This window comes from Chionomys nivalis, chromosome 3, assembly GCF_950005125.1.
Source record: "Chionomys nivalis chromosome 3, mChiNiv1.1, whole genome shotgun sequence".
Taxonomy (NCBI): Eukaryota; Metazoa; Chordata; class Mammalia; order Rodentia; family Cricetidae; genus Chionomys; species Chionomys nivalis.
This window is the reverse complement of record NC_080088.1, coordinates 96,686,370-96,710,694: the sequence shown is the minus strand read 5'-3', so window position 1 is coordinate 96,710,694 and position 24,325 is coordinate 96,686,370. Positions and strand designations below refer to the sequence as shown.

General features: G+C 51.8%; 1 protein-coding gene across 2 annotated transcripts; it reads right to left on the bottom strand.

Annotated features, from left to right (window-relative positions):
* Positions 1-182: 182 nt before the first annotated feature.
* Slc12a9 (solute carrier family 12 member 9) lies at positions 183-17,649 on the bottom strand. Of its 2 annotated transcripts, none has more exons than XM_057765622.1 (14): positions 17,515-17,649; positions 16,546-16,768; positions 16,224-16,358; positions 15,250-15,381; positions 11,708-12,016; positions 10,875-10,982; positions 10,647-10,758; positions 8,727-8,884; positions 8,527-8,609; positions 7,497-7,621; positions 7,155-7,347; positions 6,830-7,004; positions 6,019-6,165; positions 183-1,438 (listed from the first exon to the last, which is right to left on the bottom strand). In XM_057765622.1, exons 2-14 carry the CDS (start codon positions 16,724-16,726, stop codon positions 552-554), a joined length of 2,745 nt encoding a protein of 914 aa, XP_057621605.1. In that variant the 5' UTR covers positions 16,727-16,768; positions 17,515-17,649; the 3' UTR covers positions 183-551. The 2 variants fall into 2 exon arrangements, with proteins under 2 accessions (XP_057621605.1, XP_057621604.1); XM_057765621.1 differs by having other exon boundaries at positions 17,408-17,643.
* Between the last annotated feature and the right edge of the window lie 6,676 nt (positions 17,650-24,325).

Below are 24,325 nucleotides of genomic sequence, written 5' to 3'. Positions count from 1 at the left end.
AAGCTGCTCAGAGAGGCTGCGGCCCAGCAACTCTCTGTGATCCCTGCCCCGGTTCTGCACGTGGCAGCCGCTTGGCCGGGACTCCAAAGGCTTCTGGTCTCCACCCCCTTCCAGATCTCTGCCTTCCCACCCGCCCCCCTCTCACCTACCCACCAGCAGGGCTCCACCAGCAAGTAGTGTTTTGGTCTTTTATTAATGGTCAGTAGTTAGAAAAATAAAACAAAACACAAACATCACCACCCAAGGAAGTCAGGAGAGGGAGGCGGTGCGTCTGTGGCCAGGATGGGGACACTGAGGTAGCCTAGAGTCACAGAAGAGACCAGCCCCTCTGGTCAAGGCACCAAAGAAGGAAGCGGAGGCAGGCCAGGGACAGGGCCGCGGTGTCCTCCCATGTACAATGAGGACGGCCACCCGGATTAGTGTACTATGCCCCCCCCCCCCCATCCAAAGAAGGCCGTGGTCCCTCTAAAACATCATCCGGAGGGCAGGGTCCATGGGGCGTCCATTGTTGAGAATGGGCCTGGGCCCTCTCTACCCTGTATGAACAGGCATCAGAGATCAGTACAGGTGACCGGAGTGACACCATGAACAAGAAGGGCGGGGCCTAGGTCACGGCTCAGGATTTCCAGCAGCGCCAGGTATCTGGGGTAGCGGGCAGGATCGGCCGGCGGTCGAGGCAGGTACAGGAAGGTAAGGGCTGTAGTGGGTCCCTCCGCCCCATCCCTTCCTTCTGGCCCCCCAGGGCCTCCTCCCGTGCCTCGCCCCTGCTGGGCACGCACCAGACCGTTAGCACTGCGAGCCAGAGCCTCAGCCTCTTCATCTCCTCGACCACCATTCACGAAGTCCCCTTCCTCCTCCTCAGGCTCCCCAGTCTCGGCCCCTTCACCCCACACCACCTCTTGCACCTCTGCCCGGATCCTGAGCTGACTCAACAGAGCCCGCAGCCTTCCCTCCGCTGCCCCAGGAGCCTCCCTAGGCCCCAAGCACAAGAAGATCCGGAGCCGGGCACTGTGCCATGCAGGCACCATGCTTAAGATGGTAGCCATCTGCAACAGGAAAAGGCCACAGACGTCCACGTAGCCGGGCCCACCCCGGGGCCGCAGCAGGTTCAAGGGCCACACGTCCACGTGATGGAGCTGAGCGCTGCTACCGGACCCCCGGCTTAACCGCTCTGGGGGCAAAGCCCCACAAGCCCGGGCGAGAACCACATTCTTGTTCATCTTGAGAGCATCTGCCACCGTGGCCACGTAGTCCTGGGGACTGAGAGCCCTGGGGCTCCCTGGAGCCCGAGGTGGAGGGAACAGCGTGCTCAGGGCAGGCGACCCGCCCTCTCTGGCGCCCTCTGCAGGCTCGGAGAAGGCTGGGTCTGTTAGAAAATGGTCCTGGGGTGGGGCGTCATCATAGAAGCCGAGCACCAACGTGTTGGGCTTCATGCCGCCTAGGGGCAAAAAAAGGGAGGCAGGAAGGAACAGAAATCAGGCTGAGGGTTGAGTTTACACCACATAAAATGCGCCCACTCACACTTAGGTCAGCCATGAGGTATGGCATCTTACTTGGCTGGGGCCCCGTACAGCAACATTATATGCACGTTTGCACAACGATTTGGCGTTCTTAAACACTTTCACATGCATTTATTTGACTATCTCTAGGAATAATCTCTTCCACTTTAAATATGTAAATTTCACATTAGGATTTTTTTTTTCCTTTGTGGGGGGAGTGGTCCTGGAGAGTAAACCTGGTGTTTCACCCACACAATCAACCACTGAGCTATGCTCCCAGTCCCAGTTCCAAGTGTTGGGATTATAGGTGTTCGTCACCACTATCCCGTGAAGTTCATGGAGGGCTGGGATGGACCGTGAGGCTTCCTCATGCATGCTAGGTAAATGCTCCACCACTGAGCAACACAGCCCTAGCTCTGGGTTCTTTTAGGGTTAGGGTTGGTTGTTATCCACCACAGGCTTTAAACCAGCACATCCTTTTCACACTAGGAGAGGCCATTTCATCCAGGCGTGATGGCTCCAGTCTGTAACCCAGCAACCAGGAAACTGAGGCAGGGAAATTACTACAAGTTTGATGCCAGTCTGGGCTAACACATTTCAGGCAGCGCAGGCTACAGAGCAAGCGCCTATCTCAACCAGAAAACAAACAAACTGACAAAAACCCAGAGATTTGCCCGGGGTTGGTGGCACTTGCCTTTAATACCAGTACTGGAGAGGCAGAGGCAGGTGGATCTCTGTGAGTTCGAGGCCAGCCTGGTCTACACAGTGAGCTCCAGTTTAGCCAGGGCTGTTTCACAGAGAAAGCCTGTAGCAAAAAAAAAAAAAAAAAAAACAGAGATTGAAATTGAACTCTACTGAGGAAATGAGACTTCTGTAGCCCAGGCTGGCTTTGAACTTGCAACCCTCCTTGCTTCAGCCTCCACGGTAGCAGAGGTTACTGCCTGCATCACCAGGCCTGAGTAAAATAAAATCAGCCTGACCAATCAAGTTAATGACATCCCAGATCCCTCCAGGGGAGGATGGGAGTGAGCTGGGCTCGGCAGCTTCCTCCTGCGGCAAAGTTCTAAGGACAGAGGTCTGCAGCCTGGTACCCAAGAGGAGACAGAGAGCATCTGGTGTTGTCAGAGGCCAGATCCCCCGAGAAAGCACTCACCTCATCTGAACCTAGCGGCAACGCTGTGAGATAAGACTGTTTATTCTTTCCTTCACAGATAAGGAAGGACCTCAGGCCCCACGCCATGAAGTCACTGGCCTAAAGGCTCTGGCCTGAAAGGGCCTGGGTGGAAGGTAAAAATGACTGTTCACACTAGAGGCAGTTCCCTGACCTACCTAATTCAGTTTGGACCAACCTCAGTGACCGAAACCTCTTGTCCCCAAAGTCCCAAGGGTGCAGTAGAAAAAACATGGGCCACTCAAATTCCTGACCATAGTTGTTGGAGTTTGTTTTGTGTTTTAGTTTTTTCGTTGTTTTGGTTTGGTTTTGGTTTTTCAAGACAGGGTTTCTTTGTGTAACAGCTCTGACTGTCCTAGAACTAGCTTTGTAGACCAGGCTGGCTTTGAATTCACAGAGATCCATCTGCCTCTGTCTCCCAAGTGCTGGGATTAAAGGCGTGCACCATCACTGCCCAGCCATTGGTTTTATATATATTTTCTGAGACAGAATTTTACTTATGTCGCCCAAGCTGGCCTTGAACTCACCATACTACTGCCTCAGAAACCTCATTTGCAGGCTAGGGCAGCTCATGCCTGCAATCCCAGTACTCAGGCAGCTAAAGTAGGGGAATCACAAGTTCAAAGCCAGCCTAGACAACTTAGTGACACCCCATCTAAAATTTTTAATTATTCCCCTTCCCCTCTTTCTTTTTGGAAACAAAGTCTCACTGTGTACCCTGGCTGGCCTGGACCTCACAGAGATCTGCCTGTCTGTGCCTCCCTGGCAATGGGGTTAAAAGTGAGTGCCCGCACACCTGGCTGTTACCTTTATCATGTTATTATGGTGTGCTGTGCGTAATGGGGAGGTTGTGTGTGCCGGGGCCTGGTGTGCAGTCAGCTCTCTGCTAACCTCCTGTGCGTACTCGGTTGTCAGGCTGGTGCTGCAAACACTATACCAACTGAGCCATCTGACCAGGCCTCCCCACCCCAACACCTCCAGATGGTTTCTCTGTGTAGCCCTGACTGTGCTGGAATTTACTCTGTAGACCAGGCTGGCATTGAACTCACAGAGATCTAACTACCTGTTCCCAAGTGCTGGGATTAAAGGCGTGCACCACCACCGCGGGGCTTTCCACCCTATTTTTTAAGACAGGGTCTTACAGAATCTGAAGCTCACTGTCTGGGCCACACCGGCTGCCCCCCCTCCCCCTACGGACTATACTCCAGTCTCCACCTACCCAGAGCTGGAATTCAATGGGCACAGAGGTGCCTGGCCTTTACATGGTACTAGGTCCAAACTCGGGTCCTTTGCTTTGCACAGCCATAGCTATACCAACTATGACACATCTATGATAGCTCCCTGGCCCCTTTCTTTTGGCAGCATCTTCCTCAGGGTCACTGTCACTAGTACAGTAACCCTTCCAGAGAAGAAGAGCAAAGGCCCTCAAGCGCTCCAGGGGTAAATGGTACTCAGTGAATCCCCGAGCCTGCAAGCAGGAGGGAACAGCTGGGCGTGACCCAGCAAGCCAAACTGATCACCCACCACCCAGAGGTGCTACCGAACCCTGCTTAGCACCAAACCCTGCGAAGTTCAATATTGTTGACCTTTAGCCTGCCTGACTGCAGCTGAAGAAGGAGGTGTTTGCTCAGATGACAGACACTGGGATGGAGGTGCCTGGGGTACAAGGCTGCAGGCCTTGCAATATGAGTCCCAGAGCTGGAGCTACGTGGTGGTGCAGGCCTGTAATCTAGGTGCAGAGGAGATTGAGGCAAGAGGATCTCAAATTTGAGGTTCTCCTCAACAACTTAGCGAGACTCTGGCTCAAAAAAAAAAAAAAAAAAAAAAAAAGGTGAGATGTAGCTTAATTGTAAAGTATCACTAAAATCCCCCAGTGAGGGGCTGGGGTGTGGCTCAGTGGTAGAGCACCTGCCTAGAATCCCCCTGGGGACATGGTTTAGCGGTAGAGCGCTTGCCTAACTTAAGCAAAGCCCTAGCTTCAAACCGTGTGTGTGTGTGTGTGTGTGTGTGTGTGTGTGTGTGTGTGTGGACAGGAAGAGTCATAGAGCCGGCAACACTCTATTTTATCTAAAAGCATCACTCCCATATACCCTCAAGTATCCTTGGTAACCTAGGGACCCCGTTCTCCTCCTTCCTGTCACCTTGATTGCCTGTTTGTTGGTGTAGGGTCTGGCTGTAAAACGCAGTCTGTCTAGAACTCCTGCCTCAGACTCTCAAGTGCTAGGACAGCAGGCATGAACATTATCCCAGCTTCCTGACTGCAGATCTTTGCAGGCCAGGATCAGTTAGTGTCTCATCACGAAACCTTTGCTGACCACAGCAGTATTCGGGGCTCTCCCTGTCTCTGAATTCCGATGGTTAACAAGCTTCTACTTATCTGCAGTAGCATCTCCCCAGCCTCACTGGGTCTTAGACACTAAGCAAGATTAAACCCAGTTAGTATTTGGACAAAAGAAGTTCCATTTTAATGGGGCCTTCTAAAGACTCAAAACAATTTTCCCACTCTCCTTGGAAAAATACTCCCCAGAGCCCAAATACTCTCTACTTGCCTCAGAAAAAAGAAAGAGCTGAGGATGGTTCTCCGTTTAGGGAGTTCTGTCTGGCATGCACAAATCCCTGAGTTCCATCCCCAGCACCCCCTAGACGGGGCACAGTGCTGCAGCCCTGTGATCCTGAGTGAGAGGATCAGTAGGTCAAGGTCATCCTCAGCTACAGAGGGAATCCTGAGCTCCACTGGACCCGTCTTTGGGAAAAAACAAAACAAAACATGGCCAGCAAGACGGATCAGCAGTGCATTGGGTGTTTGTGGCCAACCTTGATGACCTGTGTTCAGTCTGTAGCATTCAGATGACATATGGAGAGAACTGACTCCTGCAGGCTGTCTCCTGACCTCCACACATGCACTGCAGCATGCTTGCACATGTATGTGTCTGCATATGCACGCACACACTCACACAAATGATTAAATGTAATTTTGGTTTGTTTTTGTTTTTCGCGACAGGGTTTCTCTGTGTAGCCCTGGCTGTCCTAGAACTCACTCTGTAGACCAGGCTGGCCTCAAACTCAGAGATCCGCCTGCCTCTGCCCCCAGAGTGCTGAGATTAAAGGCGTGCACCACCATTGCCCGGCTAAATGTAATTTTTTTTTTAAAGCCAGCCGCCAGCATCATGCCCTGTCTACGCCACATCTCCAATCAGACATTGTGGCCAGTGTTATCTCTGGCTCCTGTCTTATCTGCTCTGTGTGGCGAGTCCCTTTGGCAGCCACAATCTAGCTGATTCCCTGAAGGAAGGGGCAAAGATGGAAAGGGGCCACTGACGCGGCTGAAGACAGAGAAGAGCAGCTCACCAAGGCCAGAGATCCGTAGTAGATGCTGAGCCCCCTGGCGCACAGAGGGCGACAGTGTGAGATCCACAAAGGCTTTCACTTGGGCACGGTCCACCAGGCTCAGCCATGCGCCATACTGTGGCTGTACAGGGTCTGACGGTAGGGAGTCTGCAGAGAGAGCAAGGAGAGAAGGCAGTGAAGGTACAGTGACACACACCTGACCCTAGTGCTCAGGGGACGGAGGCAAGAGGATGACAGATTCAGGACCAGCTGGCCTGTGTAGAGAGAACCTACCTCACACACAAAACCAAAAACCAAAAAAAGGACTGACAATCTAGCTCATTAATGAAGTGTTTGCTCAGCATGTGCACTATGCTGGGTTCAGTCCTCAGCAGTTCAAAAGCAGGGGAGAGACAGAGAGAGAGGAGAGACAGGGTGGGGGAGCAGCTATTGGTCAAGGTCATTTACTCTTTACTAGAGTTGGGGCTGTATTTCAATGGTAGAGCACCTGCCTAGAATCCCCCAGTGAGGGGCTGGGGTGTGGCTCAGTGGTAGAGCCCCTGCCTAGAATCCCCCAGTGAGGGGCTGGGGTGTGGCTCAGTGGTAGAGCCCCTGCCTAGAATCCCCCAGTGAGGGGCTGGGGTGTGGTTCAGTGGTAGAGCCCCTGCCTAGAATCTCCAGTGAGGGGCTGGGGTGTGGCACAGCAACACCCTGAGTTGTTTAAATCATTTACTCTTTCCTAGAGTGCAAAGTCTACGTGAATCTGGACAGAAACATGGGGCATCTGACACAGAAGAAAGGAAGGACAAGGGCGAGAAGAATAGTCACTCACCAAGGTCTCCCAGAGTGACATGGCCCAGCACATAGAGTCCCCCCTTTTTTAGCTGGTTGGCTAGTCGTAGCAGAGGCAGGGCACCCCGAGGGTTTCCCACCAGAAGCAGCAGCTGGGGCCTCCAGAACTTCACGTGCTCCTTGCGGACATCCAGGCGGAGCAGGTACTTGCGCACCTGGGGAGCAGAAAGAGGTGGGAGGGGGACGGGAAGAGCTCCACTCAGCAGCTGCTGCTGGGCTCTTCTCAGATAGTAACCCAAGTCCTCAGGGGTGGGAGCAGGAAGCGTCCCAAGACTACCTCCCACCCTTCCTCAGGGCTCCCCAACCTGGTGGAAAAGCAAGGCTTGGCTGACATAGCCCCAACTGCTGGGTCCTCCTCGTGCGGTGAGAAGAGCAGAAAGCAGGCCCATGAGAAGGAGGGACCCACCAGCGGCCCCAGGACTGATGAGGAACATCATCAGGAGGCAGGAGGCCACCCCAAGCAGGCAGGTGTGCCAGGAGAACAGGCTGAAGGTGGGGCTGGGATGGGCAGACAGAGGGAAGGAAGAACACTCAGGGCTGGCCCTGAACACCTGTCCCTTGCTCTAGTCCCCCGTCCTCCCCCTTGAGGCTCCCTCCTTCTTGTTCCTCCTTTCTTTTTGGTTCTCCCAGGCATCGATGTTTCTCACCGGAAGTTGGGGGCTGAAGCCCACTCCAGACTCAGGCAAGACAGGTCCACCGCGGCATAGGCCACCAAGTAGAAGACAGTGACCACGGCAGCCAATGTGTTCAGCTTCCCAGCCAGCAGGACCAGCTGGGAACAGACCAAGAGGTGACCATTAATCAAAAGTGCCAATTCCAAGGACCGGCCAGATGGCTCAGTGGATAAAGATGTTTGCTGCTGAGTCTAACGGCCTGAATCAATCCCTGGGATTCACATTCTCGAGAATTGATTCTCTGGAGCTGTCCTCAGACCTCCACACATAGGTGTGCACATACACACACTCAAGTCTGGGCAACTGTTGTAGACATGTATGAGTTCTAGGCCATTCTGGAGTGCGTCTCAAGTTCCAGGGCAGCAAGGGCTACATATTCAGATTGTCTCAATATAAATAACAATAAATGCCAGCACAACCCAAAGAGTGCCAGTATGTGTCTGTGTGTGTGTATGTGTGTGCGTGTGTGTGCATGTGTGCACATGTGTGTCTCTGTGTGCATGTGTGTGCACGCGTGTGTACATGTATCTGTGTGCGTATGTGTGCATGCATGTGTGTGCATGTGTGTGCATGTGTGTGCATGCGTGTGTACATGTGTCTGTGTGTGCATGTGCGTGTGTACATGTGTGTGCATGTGTGTGTGCATGCGTGTGTACATGTGTGTGTTTCTGTGTGTGTGCATGCATTCGTGCGTGTTTGTTTGTGTTTTGTTTTTATGCTCTAACTGGCTAGCCTGGCCACACGTTTGTCGCAATCCTGTACCTACTGAGTGTTAAGATAATATGCTTTGACCATCCACTTTATTTTTAGGCTGGGTCTTATCATGCAGCTCAGGCTGGCTTCAGTTTCAATCCATTCTCCTGCCCCCAAATTCAGACTACAGGTTTGCAACACTAGCTAGCCTATGTCCTTATTTTCATTTATACCTCTGATCTAGAACTAAACGGGTTCTCAGTCTGCTAGCTAGACAGTGAAGGTCAGGGCAGCTGAAAGGAAGACTTACCTGCACCAGGCCCCAGGAATACAGGACAGCACCCCAGGGGTTGCCCCCTCCAGAAACCACCCTGGCCGGTGCCAAGATGACTCCTATTTAAAAAAAAAAAACAGAATCATACCAGACCGATGAGTCTGGGCCTAGAGGGGCCAAAGACAGACCCAGGAGGGCAAGCCCGGAGCAGCACGCAGACCCAGAGGGCACCACACCGAAGAGGTCATCCTGGGCCAGGGCATGCAGGATTCGGGAGGCGCCGATGAGAGAACTCATGGAGGCCGAGAGAGCCGTGGCGTAGATGCCGATCAGCACAAGTGGGGGCCACAGGCTGATGCCACGGAAGAACCCGTAGTCTTCCTGAAGCAGGGTCCTAGCCAGGAAGAAAAGGAAGAGGAAGGGTTCGTCAGCCAGCCATCATGAGGTCCTCATGAGAAAGGGTACTTCTGACACTGTGTTTCTAGAGCTATGTCTCAGAGGGAGCCTTGTGATGCTAGCACTCAGGACGAAGAGTCAGGAGGGTCTGGAGTTCAAGACCAGCCTCAGCTATATAGAAGGAGTTTGAGGACAGCCTGGGTTATCTTTTTTTTTTTTTTTTTTTTTTTTGCTTTTTTCAAGACAGGGTTTTTCTGTGGTTTTGGAGCCTATCCTGGAACTAGCTCTTGTAGACCAGGCTGGTCTCGAACTCACAGAGATCCGCCTGCCTCTGCCTCCCGAGTGCTGGGATTAAAGGTGTGTGCCACCACCGCCCAGCCCGGGTTATCTGATACCCTGCCTCAAAAACACACAAAAGAAGTTAGGTCCTAGAGCCTGGCAGGATGACTTACACCTGTAATCTCAGAATTTGGGAGGCTGAGGCTGGAGGATTGCCATGAGTGTAAGACTATAGGATAAAACCCTGTGAAAAAACTAGTTTAGGCCAGGAAAGATGGTGCACATCTGCGGGAGGGATGAGAGAATCTCTGGTTCAAGGCCAGCCTTGGACGACCTACAAAGGGCTGAAAGATAGCTTAGCAGTTAGAACTTCCTGGTAACCATGAGGACCCGAGTTTGGATCCTAGCACCCATGTAATAAGCCAAGCACAGTTGTAGCCCCACAGGAGACAAGGTTCTCTGGGTTCCGTGAGAAACCCTGCCTCAAAATAAAGAGAAGCCAGATGAGTGGGGGTGGGAGGAACGGGGCCACCACTACACTATCGATGGCAGCACTGGGGAGGCAGAGGCAGGAGGATCTCTGTGAGTTTGAGGCCAGCCTGGTCTACAGAGCGAATTCCAGGACTGCCAGGTCTACAAAGCGAGAGACCCTGCCTCAAAAAAGAGTAAGAATGTACTAGAGGGTACCTGATACCTCCCTTTAGCCTTGGAGAGGAATGTACACATATCACATACACACACACACACACACACACACACTTTTAAAAAATTTAATACAAAATCAGGTGGTGGTGGCACACGCCTTTAATTCCAGCACTCGAGAGGCAAAGGCAGGTGAATCTCTATGAGTTCGAGGCCAGCCTGGTCTACAGAGTGAGTTCCAGGACAGTCAAGGCTACACAGAGTAACCCTGTCTCAAAAAATAAGAACTTAATACAAAATAAATTCCCCCTCAGTGACTGCAGGCCTGACATCTAGACAAGTCTGACCTGTACCTCAGAGGACCCAGATGTGTTCATGGCTTCCACTGGTCATCTCTGATCTCCCTGGAGCTCGTCATTCCCAACAGTATGCAACCAAGAGGCAAAACATTTGTACAAATACAAATGTCTAGAAAAGCGACTAGGGCATGCTTGTGCATGCCTGTAGCCACACTACTCCGGAAGAACGGTGGGAAGAGTGCATGTTCAAGGCCAGCCTGGGCAACATAATAACCTACTCTATCACCCCAAAAACAAAACAAACAACAACAACAAAAAAGTCCGTTACTAGAAAGGACCTGCGTGCCCCACCCCACCCCCACCCCGTTGCCTCTGCAACACCAAAGTGCTTACAATTCAAGCAGTTGCATGGCAGCTGCTGGTGACAGGCTGACTATAGCTGCGTAAGGAGCCCTTCCCCATGGGTGGCACCATCTCTCTCCCAGTGGGAGACAGTATCTCAGCCTCAGTGAGAGTCTGCCGCCTCCCTCCACCACGTACCTGTCACAGGTGAAGCTGGAGAGGAAGAAGAGCAGGATGTAGATGAAGAAGGTATAGGCAACAGCAATGATTGTGCCCAGTGGAATGGCCCGGCTGGGGTCCTTCAGCTCCCCTGGAGGGACAGGAGCAGAGAGAGAGGGGCCAGCCTTCCTATCACACCTATCTCGCTCACGGTGGCAACCTTAACCCCCCACACCCACACACCCACCACCAAGAGCAGACTCTCACCTGACATGTTGGCCCCAGCCATGATGCCGGTGCAGCCATTGAAGAGGACAGCGAAGACACTGGCAAAAGTCATCATGGCGCCCGTGGTGTAGTCCTCAGCATAACCAGCTGAGGGAGAAGAGTACATCAGCATCCCTCTCAGGGGTCCAGACATCTCCACAGCCCTGACTCCCACCCAAGCCGTGCGGGGGTCAGGCGTCATCTCCCCCCATTCTCCTCTGTACTTTCTCGGGCATCTCATGGGTCTTTTCCTCCATCTCAACTCCTATCTGAATTCACCCGCCCAGCTCACAGTACCTGCAGGGCTTGCTCTTGCCTTCCCCAGCCCGAAATCAAGGTCAGGTTCCCCCTTCTCTGCTTAAACCACCCTTAGCCTGTTCCTCCCTGCTTCTCAGGCTGGCCTCAAATGCACTGTGCAGCCGAGGATGAGAACAAGCTTCTGGTCCTCTTGCCTCTACTCCCCGAGTGCTGGGATCACAGGGTGGACCACCACGAGACGAGTGGCTGACATGGTACTGGGCGGAGAACCTGGTGCTTTGTGCGAGCGAGGCACGTGCTCTACCAACTGAGCTACATGCACAGCTTTTCCTGGGATCTTTGTCTTTAAGGCTTATTTGTATGTTTTATTATAAGTATGGGGGAGGGGTTATGCCATGTGTGTGCAGGTGCCCACAGGGGCCACAGATAGTGTCAGTACCCCTTGAAACTGGTGCTGTGAACTGCCTGACTCCTAACCACGGAAGCATCTCCCCAGCCACGCCTCTAGGAATCCCAAGGCCCACCCATCACTCAAGGCCCCCACCCCACCCCCGGCACTGGCGTGTTCATCTCACCGCCCAAGTTGTCCTTTAGGGTGCTGCCGTTGAACCCAGTGAAGTGGCCATACCGGGGTGGTACAGAGGAACCGTTGGTGCCTGGTCGGGGCGCTAACTGGATGTCCCGGGGTCCCACCGCCACAAAGCTGATCAGCACGGAGGCCAGGGAGCCAGAAACTAACAGGAATGTCAGAAAGGAGGCCCGGGCGTAGAGTCCAGCTCCCAGTGTGCACACGCCACCCACGAGGCCAAGCAGCAGAGAGCCGTAGAGCAGATTCCAGCCATAACCCTGGGGTAGAACCCGGATCCCACTGGAGCCTGTGACATCTGGAAAAAAGCAGGATTGAGATAAAAGACCAGACCCCCAAGGAGACACCCAGCCCTAACTAAGACCCCCTCCACCCACCTGCTACTAGAGACCTTATTTATCCTGTATCCCTTTCAGGGTAACCCTGGCATCTTTGCTCTCCCCCTATGGGTACCAATCTTGCTATGGCAGTTTCTAGAACATTAGACCATTCTGTCTGACTAGAACCAGGCATGTCCAATCTTCTGACTTTGCAACATGACACTGTCATTAGCAAATCCTTCTCAGGAACCTCCTCTTCCCACAAATTTTTTTTTTAATCTCATAAAGGGACAAACAAAGATGGCCGGGCGGTGGTGGTGCACACCTTTAACCCCAGCACTCGGAAGGCAGAGGCAGGAGGATCTCTGTGAGTTCAAGGCAGCCTGGTCTACAAGAGCTAGTTCCAGGACAGGCTGCTACAGAGAAACCGTGTCTCTTAAAAATAAATAAATAAATAAATAAATAAATAAATAAATAAATAAATAAATAAATGACAAAGATGGTTCAGGAGATAAACAAACTCACTGCCAACTCAGACAAAACTGAGCTCACTCCCCTGGAACCCACATGGGTAGAAGAAAAATAGTTCCCACAAGTTGTCTTCTGACCGGAAGGCCACATGGCATTGCCTGCTACACACACACACACACACACACACACAGAGCTGGATCTGTAGCTCAGTTGGCAGAGTGTTTTCTTAGCATACATAAAGGCCTGGGTGTCATTCCCAGCCCCACACAAAACCAGGCATGGCGGCACATGTCTGTAACTATTGGGGAGGCAGAGGCAGGAGAATTCGGAGATCAAGATTATCTCCAGGACAGTCTGGGATGCATGAAGCTTTTTATTTTTAAAACAATTAATAAATAAAAGGTGGGAGACGGCTCAGTTGGTAAAGTGCCTGCCACGTAGTTAACCTGACTACAACTGTATTTGACTGGGCACACCTGTGAGGAATTTTTTTTTTTATTAATTAAATTATTAGGAGGAAGAACCCACTTCTAATCTTTGAGGTGGGAAGGTAAACCTTTAATCTGGACCACACCTTCTGCTGGCAGCCTATAAAAGGACCAGGAAGAAGGGCGTTCTCTCTCTCTTTGCCTGCTTGTTCTCGCCCTTGCTAGCAAGTCCACTCCTTCACTGGCATTGAAGCCTTTTTCTTTGGGATTCTGGCTTATACAGAAAACCAGCGGAGACATCCAGCCTACAGACTGAACCACCACTAGATTTTGAACCTTCCATTCACAGACAGTTATTATTGGATTAGCAGAACTGTAAGTCAGTCTAATACATCCCCAGATAGAGAGATTATATACTCTAGACCCTGGCAAATACAGATTTGGGTACCAGAAGTGGTTCTAAAGCATCCCAGTAAGCAGCACTCCTCCATGGCCCCTCCATCAGCTCCTGCCCAGGTTCCTGCCCTGTTTGAGTTCCTGTCCCAACTTCATTCAGTGACAGACCACAATGTGGAAGTGGAAAAGTCAAAGTGTAACCCTTTCGTTCCCAAGCTGCTCTGGTCACGGTGTTTCATCACAGCAATGGTAACCCTAGCTAAGATGCCGTGCAAGCGTGAAAACCTGAATTTGGATTCCTAACACTCATGCAAATGCCAGGCTCAATGGCAAGTATCTGTCAGTTACTTCAGCAGGGCTGGTTGGGCAAAGCCGGGCAGGGCCTTGGAGCTAACTGGCTAGGCGGTGCAATCAATGGAGCTTCAGGCTCAGTGAGAAATCCTGTCTCAAAAAAATAAGATGAAGAGTTGGCAGTGAAAAATGTTTACTCTGCTGGGCATGGTGGTATACGCCTTTGATCCCAGCACTTGGGAAGCTGAGGCAGTCAGGTCTCTGAGTTCAAGGCCAACCTGATTCAGAGTGAATGTGAGAACAACCAGGGCTATGTAAAGAGACCCTGTCAATAATAATAATAATAATAATAATGAAAGGAAAAGAAGAATGCTTACTGCTCTTGCAGAGCACCGGGTCAGCGCCCAGAATATACATTACACCTTAAAGCCACCCAAAGCTCTAGTTCCAGGGATTTGATGCCATCTTCTGACTTCTGGGTTTACCTCCATGCACACAGTGCACATAAACTCATGCTGGTACATACACATAAATAATAATACAAAATAATAACATTAAGGGTTTCCTCCCTTGGAGCCTCCTCACACTCTCAGGAGTTTACCCTTCCTTCTTTCCTTCCTTCCTTCCTTCCTTCCTTCCTTCCTTCCTTTCCTTCCTTCCTTCATTTCCTTCCTTCTTTCCTCCTTCCTTCCTTCCTTCCTTCCTTTCCTTCCTTCCTTCATTTCCTTCCTTCTTTCCTCCTTCCTTCCTTCCTTTCTTCCTTTTAAGTTTTTCAAAACAGAGTTTCTCTATGTAGCCCTGGCTGCTGTCTTGGAACTCTTTCTGTAAACCAGGCTGGCCTCAAACTCCGAGATCCACCTGCCTCTGCCTCCTCAGTCCTGGGATTAATAGCGTGCGCCACCATGCCTGGTTTTTTGGAGATATTTCTTGCTTTCCCTTAATAAATCAAACTTCACTGTGCACAAAAAATAAGACAGGCAAGATGGCTCAGTGGGTAAACAATGTTGCTGAGCAAGTCTGGGGACCTGAGTTTGGTCCCCCGAAATAGCACAGAGGTGGAAGGAGAGAACCAGCTCCACAAAGGTGTCCTGTGACCTCCACACTCAAACCATAGTAGGTGTATGTCCTCCTGACATACACACAACAATAAAACAATTAATGAATACTCAAATCAGGTAAAGAGCAGTGGAGGAAGACAGAGAACATTGACCTTTGGCCTCCACATAGGCATGCTCACGTAGGCTCACCACACATACACATTTACATATCACACATGTACACCCCATACTCGCCACTCCCCCCCCCAAAAAAAAAGAAAAGAAAAAGACATGCATATCTAAAAAGAATCTAATGTTGTACGTAAGCTTAAAATTTTGTGTTGGGAGCATCTACAGCTATCCTTGGCCACATGCAGCCACATGCGGCCAGAGGGCTGCAGGCTGGACATGCCTGGAGATGGTAAGTGCCCTGAGGACCGAAACGAGCACTAGGCCACCTACAGGTGCTGCAGAAGGCAGGCCACACAAAGAGAAGACTCCGTGTGTGCATCTTGGGAAATATGACTCCGTAATTCCAGACCCTGGAAAACTCAGCATCCCCCAGACCAGGACAGGGAGAGTACAGACCAGCCCCGAAGACATCCAGCACAGACTCCACCAGTCCCAGCAGGGACACGGCACAGCCGCAGACGTTAGCCAGGTAGAACATGAGGCCAATGCTGCCGCCAACCTCCGGCCCCAGGGTCCTGCTGATCATGACTAAAAGTGGAAGCAGGGGGTTGAGCGTTAAGGGAAAAGAAACTGAAATGGAAGAAGGGGCCATAAGTTGATCCTCTCAGCTTCACCCGCAGGTCTCCTGCTCAGTTCTCAGCAACCCTGTACCCATGCCTTGTATCTTTGCGTAAATGACAAGAATACACAATCTTCTCCATTTTCCCACTCCTGCCAGGCAAGTTCTCTGCCCTGAGCTATTTACCCTGTTCTCTTTTTACCCGTTATTTTGTCTTGTTTTTTGAGACAGGGTCTCAAGTTGCCCAATCTGGCTTCCAGCTCACTGTGTAGCCTAGAATAACCTCAAACTCCTCGTCCTTCTGCCTCCTTCTCCCCAGTGCTAGGATCAGGGGCATGGTGATGCATGCCCCACTCTTTTTACTTTGAGACAAGGTCTCCATTAGTGGCCCGGGCTGGCCTTAAATTAGCTCTGCAGCCCAGGATGGTCAAGAACTTTTAATCCTCCTGCTCCCATCTCCCAGGTACGCAGGGTGACAGGCCTGCATTTCCACACCCGGAATCCACTTTCCTTCCTCGGCTGTAGAATGACTATTAATGGTTTTTGTTGTTGTTATTGTTAGAGAGGAGCAGGACTGGGGAATCAAACCCTGGACCTCAGGCATGCCAGGCAGGCACTCTACCACTGAGCCACTAACTGTTAAGATTGTCAGGAGACCAGACAGTGCAGATCACCTTCATCATCTCATCCTGCTGTTCACCATTCATAAACATTTGGCCTGTTTTCAGACAGGAGATACTGGTCCCCCCGCCCAAAACACACCCGGGAAGACAGAACAACCCAGACTCAATTCACCTATGTGGGAGGATACAGTAGGCTCCACCCCCTCTCACAGCACCATTGGTGGCAATGGCACAGACTGAGAGGACCGTGAGTGCCAGAATGATGTAGGCGACCAGGAGCATGGCCAAGGCCTGTAGCAGCCCAGCGTGGCCCACCACGAAGCCTGAAGAGGGGGAGAAGAGCAGGTCACAAGGGACAGTTACGGCCTCTTCCCCTACCCCGTCTCACTGGGTAGTAGAGTCCCACAGTACACCAGACCACCAGAGGTCTTTCTCTTCTGTTCTCCCTCCATCTGTCCACATCAACTAGGGACCGTCCCTAGCCCGAGCCTGGCCTGTCCCCAGACTCACCAATCCTCAGGAACACAACGATACTAAACATGGACAGGACGGTGGGCACCACCACACCCAGGAAGGTGGAGAGCTTTCGGGCTGATGCCGCTCCAGATCCTCCGCCTCCATTGGGAGGGAAAGCAGCCCCCTCTTCCCCCAGAAGCCTGTAGGCCAGCAGAGGGGAGCTCTCGCTGGCCATAGCTGAGCGTGGGCAGAGGAAGCCACAAAAGAGCCAGGTGACCTGTAAAAGAGGTTTGGGGGGCTGGAAAGCAATTCCACAGAACCCTTTCCTCACAAACAAAACCCTGAACAAACACTCAGAACTTCCTCAAAAGAAGAGTTGCAAAGGACACACACCCACACAGGGTAAAGAAACTCAAAAGTGTCCCAGCAACTTCCCCTATACTCTCGGACCCCGGGGTGTAAGTAATCAGGGCCCCTTTCAGCTCTCTGAAACCGTACGTTCCTCTATGCCCCTAAAACTAGAGGTAGCAGATCTGCAAAAGGAACACCGATTTCTCCCTGTCACACCGGGTCTCTTCTTAACTGGTTAACAAGAGAGGAAGGAGATCTCCCCAAAGGGAAGTTAGCGACAAGCTGTAAGCACCAACTCCGGAGTCCTAAGCTGCACCCCTCAAGTACACCCCCCCCCCGTACAGCATCTCACACATAGGCAATAAGAAACTTTCAAAGCTCCACCCTCCATCAACCTTGTCTCTCAACCCATGTCAATCGTAACCAGATTTTTCTAATCCCTACGAGAGCCACCCCCCCCCCAAACTCTATCAGTCCAAACAGAGCCACCGATTGTCCAAACACGCACGCAGGCCACCTGGCATCTCGCCACACGGGGTCCCCAGGGTCCTCCTCCCCCACCCACCCGTTCTTGTCCACTTGCTCCAGTAACTGGATGCGTTAGGGGCCAGAGATCTGGCTACGGCCGGCCAAGCGCACCCTGCAGCTGGATGCGGCAGGGTGCTCACTCACCACCCTAGGAACGCGGCTGCTCCGGGGTGATCCCCGCGCGCCTGGGGGGCTCCGCTACGCGCGGAGGAGGGGGCGAGGGGCCCGGAAAAGGCAAACGGGCTACCGGGATGTCAGGCCCGGAGCCTGCCCTCCCTAGTAAGGCGTCCCATTGGTCCCGGATCAAGCCCCGCCCCAAAGGCGTGGCCCATGCACAAGCCCCGCCTGCACTCTGCCAAGCTGCTTGTGCCAGCCAAACTGCTCCACGTGCATCCCGGGTGTCATCTGCATGGTAGTGGGTGACGATCCCCAGAGTCCCCCGTTACCACGATGCTAACGGATGCCCGAGGAGCGGATCCGACTCCACTCCGAGCTTCGAGGAATGTGTGGCGACTGCGGAAAAGTGGCCTGGAGTGGGCGGAACCGCGGCACCTGACTCAGGTGTGCGGCGGGGAACTGCGAGCGACGTCGGTCGGCGCCTTCCGGAGTCGTACCAGTCCAGTCTCGGAGAGACCTAGTATGTCCTCGGGGTTCCAGCCTCGTCCCTTTCAGACCCGGAGAAGACCCTCTCTTCTCGCCCAGTTTCAGCCCGCGGGCTGCGTTCTTCTTTTCGGCCACCGGAGGGAGCCGTGAGCCCCCATCCAGGCGCAGGTCCTAGTGGATAAGCTGCCCTGCCTGCTTTTGTGGCTGTCGGCAAAGATCGTAAAACTGTGACCCCCCAACTCTCAAATTGGTGTCCCTTCCTCAGCCCTTACAGGTCTCACTAACAGCATTTCCTCTTCTATAAAACGGAACTTAACTAAAACATCCCCCCTAAAAGAGCAGTTGAGAGAGAGATAAACTCCTTTTCTTTCTTTTTTCTTTCTTTTTTTGTGGGTGTGGGGAAGGGAGCCCTTACGTAGGCCGGGCTAGCCCTCTCAATTCGCTACATAGCTAACGAGGACTTTATGCTTCTGATCTCCCTGCCTCCACCTCCCCTGTGTTGGGGTTCCAGGTAAGAAACACATCCTGATGCTAATAGTTTATTTTCCTAAAAGAGCACCGCCGCCCCCATTAGGCACAGCGAGAGCTATAGCACTCAACCACACACACCTTAACATACTCTTTAAGCCAATGCACGCATGTTCACTGATTTCCCCCTATTGTTAAATAGACATAACCGTTCTGTGAGCGCTGCTGCTGCTGCTACTGTGGGTTTTGGGGATTTTTTTGTTTTGTTTTGTTTTTTACTTTTTTTTTTTTTTTTTTTTTTTTTGGTTTGGTTTGGTTTTTGATTTTTTGAGACAGGGTTTCTCTGTAGCTTTTGGAGCCTGTCCTGGAACTCACTCTGTAGATGACACTGGCTGGCCTCGAACTCACAGAGATCCGCCTGGAGAGACCTATCTTAAGAAAGAAAAGGGAAAGTGACTGAGAAACCCCTAGCATTGACCTCTGGCTTCCCACATGCATGAGCATATGTGGGCACACTCACACAGGGTGGCTCTGCCACGGAGAAATTTGGCATTTCCGGAGTCATCTCTGCTACCCGTGTTCAGTCATAATTTTTGGAGATTTTGTGTAATTTCTAAAAGCTAGGACGTGGTCCCTCCAGTCTGCACATGTACTCCAGTAAAAAAAAAATTAAAAATTGTGCTCTAGACACACCCCCTCCCCATTTGTGTGGTGGAGACAGACAGGCTCCCAAGTGACCTTGGCTGACTGCAGAGCTGAAGAGGACCTTTCTGCCTCCACTTCCAAGTGCTAGGATTATAGGTATTTCACCATCATGCCTGCCTTATTCTTTCTTGGTTATAGTTTTTGTCTTTTGTTTTGTTTCAAGACAGGGTTTGTCTGTGTAGCTCCGGCTGCCCTGGGACGCACTCCGTAGACCAGGCTGGCCTTGAATCCAGAGCTCCATCTGCCTCTGCCTCCCAAGTGCTGGCATGAAAGGTGGGCACAAGACACCACATCCAAATGCTCTTGTTCATGTTTTAAGTGTGGTTTTGTTTGTTTTTCAGACTGGGTCATGAAGCCCAGGCTGATCTTGAACTCCTGACCCCCCTGCCCGCACTCAGAGGTATGAATGCCACATGCATACCAGCACTAAGGTGTATGCTCAGCCTGGACTCTACGCTTTGCTTAAACTGTAAGTCCCACAATTACCCCATGAAATGTCTTCAGTAAGCCACCCAGAATCAGCTCCAATGTTGGACAGCCCGTCAGGGTAGAATCAGGATCCTTTCATAACGAGCCCCTCTCCCTCATCTCTGTCTACGTAGTCAGTTCGAGGCCAGCCTCATCTACACTAGATCCTCTTTCAAAGCATCAAGGAGGAGAGGAAAGGGGGGAGGAGGAGTCTTCACCCTCCAGCTCCATAATCTTTTTGTAAGACAGGGTCTCACTAGATAGCCCTCGGCTGGCCTAGACTCACTCGGTAGACCAGGCTGTCCTTCAACTCTTAGAGTTCCACCTGCCTCGGCCTCTTGGGCGTTGGGATTAAAGGAGTACAGCATCACATCTGGTTTATCTTCACTGTAATTGACTTCACAATCCGGTGGAAGCCCACAGCTGGGCAATCTGATGAGTCTCCCAGGGGCTTTGCTGGAGATAACACTTCCCGTGGGTTACGATAAGGGCTGCCTTTGTAGCAAACGAAGATGCTTCTCTTGGGCTAGCAAACGTCCTAAGGGTGGCTGGAACTGGATGAGAGGTCTTGGCCTCTATATTCCGTTTCTTTTCACATTACTGTAGCAAAGGCAACCTAAGAAAGAAGAGTTTGTTTTGGCTCACAACGGAGAGGCAGCTGGAGCGAGGAGGCTGCTGGGTCACGTGGCGTGGCGTCCACAGTCAGGAAGCGGAGCACTATGAACGCTGCACTTCTGCGCTCTGCTCACTCCTTTTCATTCAGTCCCCAGTACGGTTTTCCAGGCTACAGTGCGGGTGTGTCTCCCCACCAAAGCCCTCATGAACCTCCCCAGGGGTTGTTTATCTCTTTGGTGAGTCTAGATCCCACAAGTTGTTGAGCTGGAACAGCTCTGCTTCTGTCTGCTTTGCTGCCTTTAACCTTTGGGCCAAAATCCTGCTCCAGTTCACATATAGACACGCTGGTGAGTTGAGAAATGTTTTGTCTAGGGTAGGAGAAATAACTCAGCTATTAAGGGTACTTGTTGCTTTTGCTGAGGACCCAGGCTCGGTTCCCAGCACCCACATGATGGCTCAAACTCCAGTTCCAGGGGACCCGATGCCTTCTGACCTCTTTGGGTAACATGCATGCACGTGGTGCACATACATACTGGCAGGCAAAACACTCATACACTTAGAGTAAATAAATAAATCTAAAAAACCTTTTTTTCCTTTTTGGTTGTTTGAGACAGTGTTTCTCTGTAGCTTTGGATGAAAAGAACTTTTTAAAAAGAGAAGGCTTTGTCCAAGGCTACAACACAGGGTTAATCTAGTTACTTAGTCTCTTTCTTCCCCTTTCACAATTAAGACACCCTCACCATCCTCAAACTGGGCACGGTGGCTCATCTTAGCACCTACACGGCAGAGGCGGATGGACCTCAAGTTCAAGGACAGTCTGGCTCCAATAAGTAAATAGAAGCCATGCCTTTAGACTGCAGCTGTAGAAACCCTCTGACTCCCCCAGTCCACAGTAAGCAGCTCTTGCCAAGGGCTTGCGCGTCACGTGACCGCAAAGGCCACGCCCTCAGGGAAGGGACTATGGCGGCGCCCGGGATGGCTTCAGAAAGAGGGCAATCAACGAGAGAACGCTGGTGCGCCAGAGCGTCCACACCGGCGTCGTTTCTGCAGTTGCATGCTGGGAAGGCGGGAACTCTGGGTCTATGCACTGGACATCCTCCCGGTTTTTAAGAGAGGGAAGAAAAAAAAAGCAAAACACCTAAATTCCAGAGACAGCATGATTTGACCTACCTGCGACCTCCCCACTTCTTGAGGACCCCAGGATCCAAGGCAGAAAGATGAATTTGTGGCATTCAATAACTTCCCCCCCCCAAAACCCTTTGTGTCAACCCCTTGCCAACTTATTGAGTGACCTCGGTGTCAGCCCAGCCTCTCCTTCCCAAACACACACACATAATCTGTTCTTTCCTCTGCGGATCAGGAAGTCCAATCAACCAGGGAACTCCGAACGAGACCTCAAATAATAATTTCCTGGCGATACCCCCGTCCTCCCTCCCTCCCAGCGTGAGCTCCCCAGAGTCTGGTGATTCTGTCCCTCCCCCCTCCACCACGATCATGTCAGGTCCCTAGAGCAGATGAGCCCTTGGCCACCACCCCTCCAATTTCCTGAAAACCCAGCAAACAAAAGGCTCGGGAAGGGAGGCGAATCTGAGCAGGGCGCCCTTCCTGCAGGACAGCTGATGGAGCAAAAAAAAAAAAAGTCCAGGAGAGATGACATTCCAGGGTTCCTCCAGGGATCCTTCCAGGTCCTGGGGAGGAGAGAGCGCATCAAGGGAACTGGACTAAAAGGGACTGGGGACACCTGAACTTGCAAGCTGCCTTGGTGGGGTGATGTCAACCTTAGGGAATGGAGGGGGTGGGCAATCTTGGGGTTCAGGTGTGCTGTTTGGCCCCCGGGCGTGAATAGTGGGGGCTGGGAGACGCCTGAAGCCCTGCGTCATCTCCTCTGGGACCCAGGCTACCTCCCCCTGGCCCGACCTGCTACCCTCTGTGGTGGCCCCACCCGGGGCCTGGCTTCCTGCTCCTCCCCAACACAGATCTTACCCTGCCAAGTGAACTAGCCTGCTCTGGTTCTTTGGGTCCGTCTAGAACTCTGGTAACCTGGGCCCTAACCACTGATAGTTTTCTTAGTCTCAACTAGAGCTAGTCTCCTGCCTGCCCCTGCCCCCGCCCCCTTTCCCAGCGGGAACACAATGACAAGGGAAAGAGCAATCAATGGTTGGTGCGGGAGATACTGGCATGGAAGGTTGAGGGGCTTGGCCTCATATCCTGTCAGGTTGCCAAGGGAAGAGAGGAAACAAAAGACTTCCCCCTACCGGGACAATGAGCCTCCCACTAACTCTCCTCCACCCTCCCATAGCTCCACCTTTCCACTCCCCCCCTCCCCCAGCGCACTGACTTTAAACTCCCCCCGCCCCAGTCCTTCAGCTTCCCTCCTCTTCTTCTCCATGCCCCCTCCCCACCCCAGCAAGCTTTACCCTACCCCTTTCTCCTCTCCACTAGGTCCCAACTGGTTGGGTTCTCTACTTGATGACATCCCAACAGCATTCCCGGACCCTTTTTTTGACAAGGTTGAAGGCAAGGTGGAGAGGTACCCCTGCAGTAGTAAGGGGTGAACTGCCCCACCTTGCCTCTCTTTTTTTATTTTATGTATTTATTTTTTATTTTTTGTTTTCCGAGACAGGGTTTCTCTGTGTAGCCCTGGCTGTCCTGGATCTCACTCTGTAGACCAGGCTGGCATCAAACTCACAGAGATCCGCCCGCCTCTGCCTTCCAAGTGCTGGGATTAAAGGCGTGCACCACCACCGCCCAGTTTAACCAGCCCCTATTAATAGTGAATGTAAAGTATGAGTTTGGGGCTGGGAATGTGGCTCAGTTTGCTGTCTGCTTACCCAGGCACCTGAAAAGCCCGGGTTTGATCCCTACCACTGCGTAAACCAGCAGGGTGGTACTTGCCTCTAATCCCAATCCTGAGACAGAGTTCAAGGTCATCCTCAAATATATAGGAGTTGGAGGCCAGCCTGGGCTACATAGTGCCAGTTTCAAAAAGAGAAATGGAGGGGGTTGGAGAGATGGCTCAGTGGTTAAGAGCATTGCCTGCTCTTCCAAAGGTCCTGAGTTCAATTCCAGACAACCACATGGTGGCTCACAACCATCTGTAAAGAGGTCTGGTGCCCTCTTCTGGCCTGCAGACATGCACACAGACAGAATATTGTATACATAATAAATAAATAAATATTTTTTTTAAAAAAAGAGAAATGGAGAAGAAAAGATGCTGCTGCCTCTGTAGAAGAATGACACCCTCAACCTGGACAGGCTCTTGTCAGCCAGTGACTGCGTGGCCAAGGAGAGAAGGCTGAGGGAGCTATCTGGTACTTGAGGTGGCACGGGGTGCCCATCTCTATGCTGACCCCAGTGGAAGGAAGAAACAGTGAATCAGCAGATCTCGGGGCCTTTGACAGGTCACCGAACCTTCCTTTTAAACTTTAGTGTGTGTGTGTACGCACACACTCATGTGCACACGCACATGCAATCTTGAACCTGTGCCATGGCTTATGAGTAAAAGATCATAGGAAAACTTGTGGGAATCTGTTCTCTCCTTCCACCATGTGGGGCCTGGAGAATCAAGCTCAAGTCTTCAAGATTGGTGGTGAGCAGCCAGGCGGTGGTGGCGCACCCCTTTAATCCCAGCGCTAGGGAGGTAGAGGCAGGAGGATCTCTGTGATTTCGAGGCCAGCCTGGTCTACAGAGTGAGTTCCAGGCCAGCCAGTACTGTTTCACAGAGAAATCCTGTCTTGGGGGAAAAAAGAAAGAAAAGAAGAAAGTTCTGAGCAGACAAATGGGTGCTGGGATCCTCTGGAAGAGCAGTCAGTGCTCTCAACCACTAAGCCACCTCTCCAGTCCCAATCTGTATTCCTTTAAGTGTGCTCACACGTCTCTCAAATGGGTCTCTCAGCCTGTACAGCACTTAAGGGTTAGTATTATGTTATCCACATATAACGGACCCTTTCAGCAACAACAATATGGAGTCTTGAACTGCCCACCCCCAGTGAAAAGCGCAACTATGGAGATAACCTTGGTGACGCTGGAAAACCTTTAGTGTCTGTTCTGAGGAAGTGATCATAGAATTTAGAAACTAAGAAGACACTATGAACTG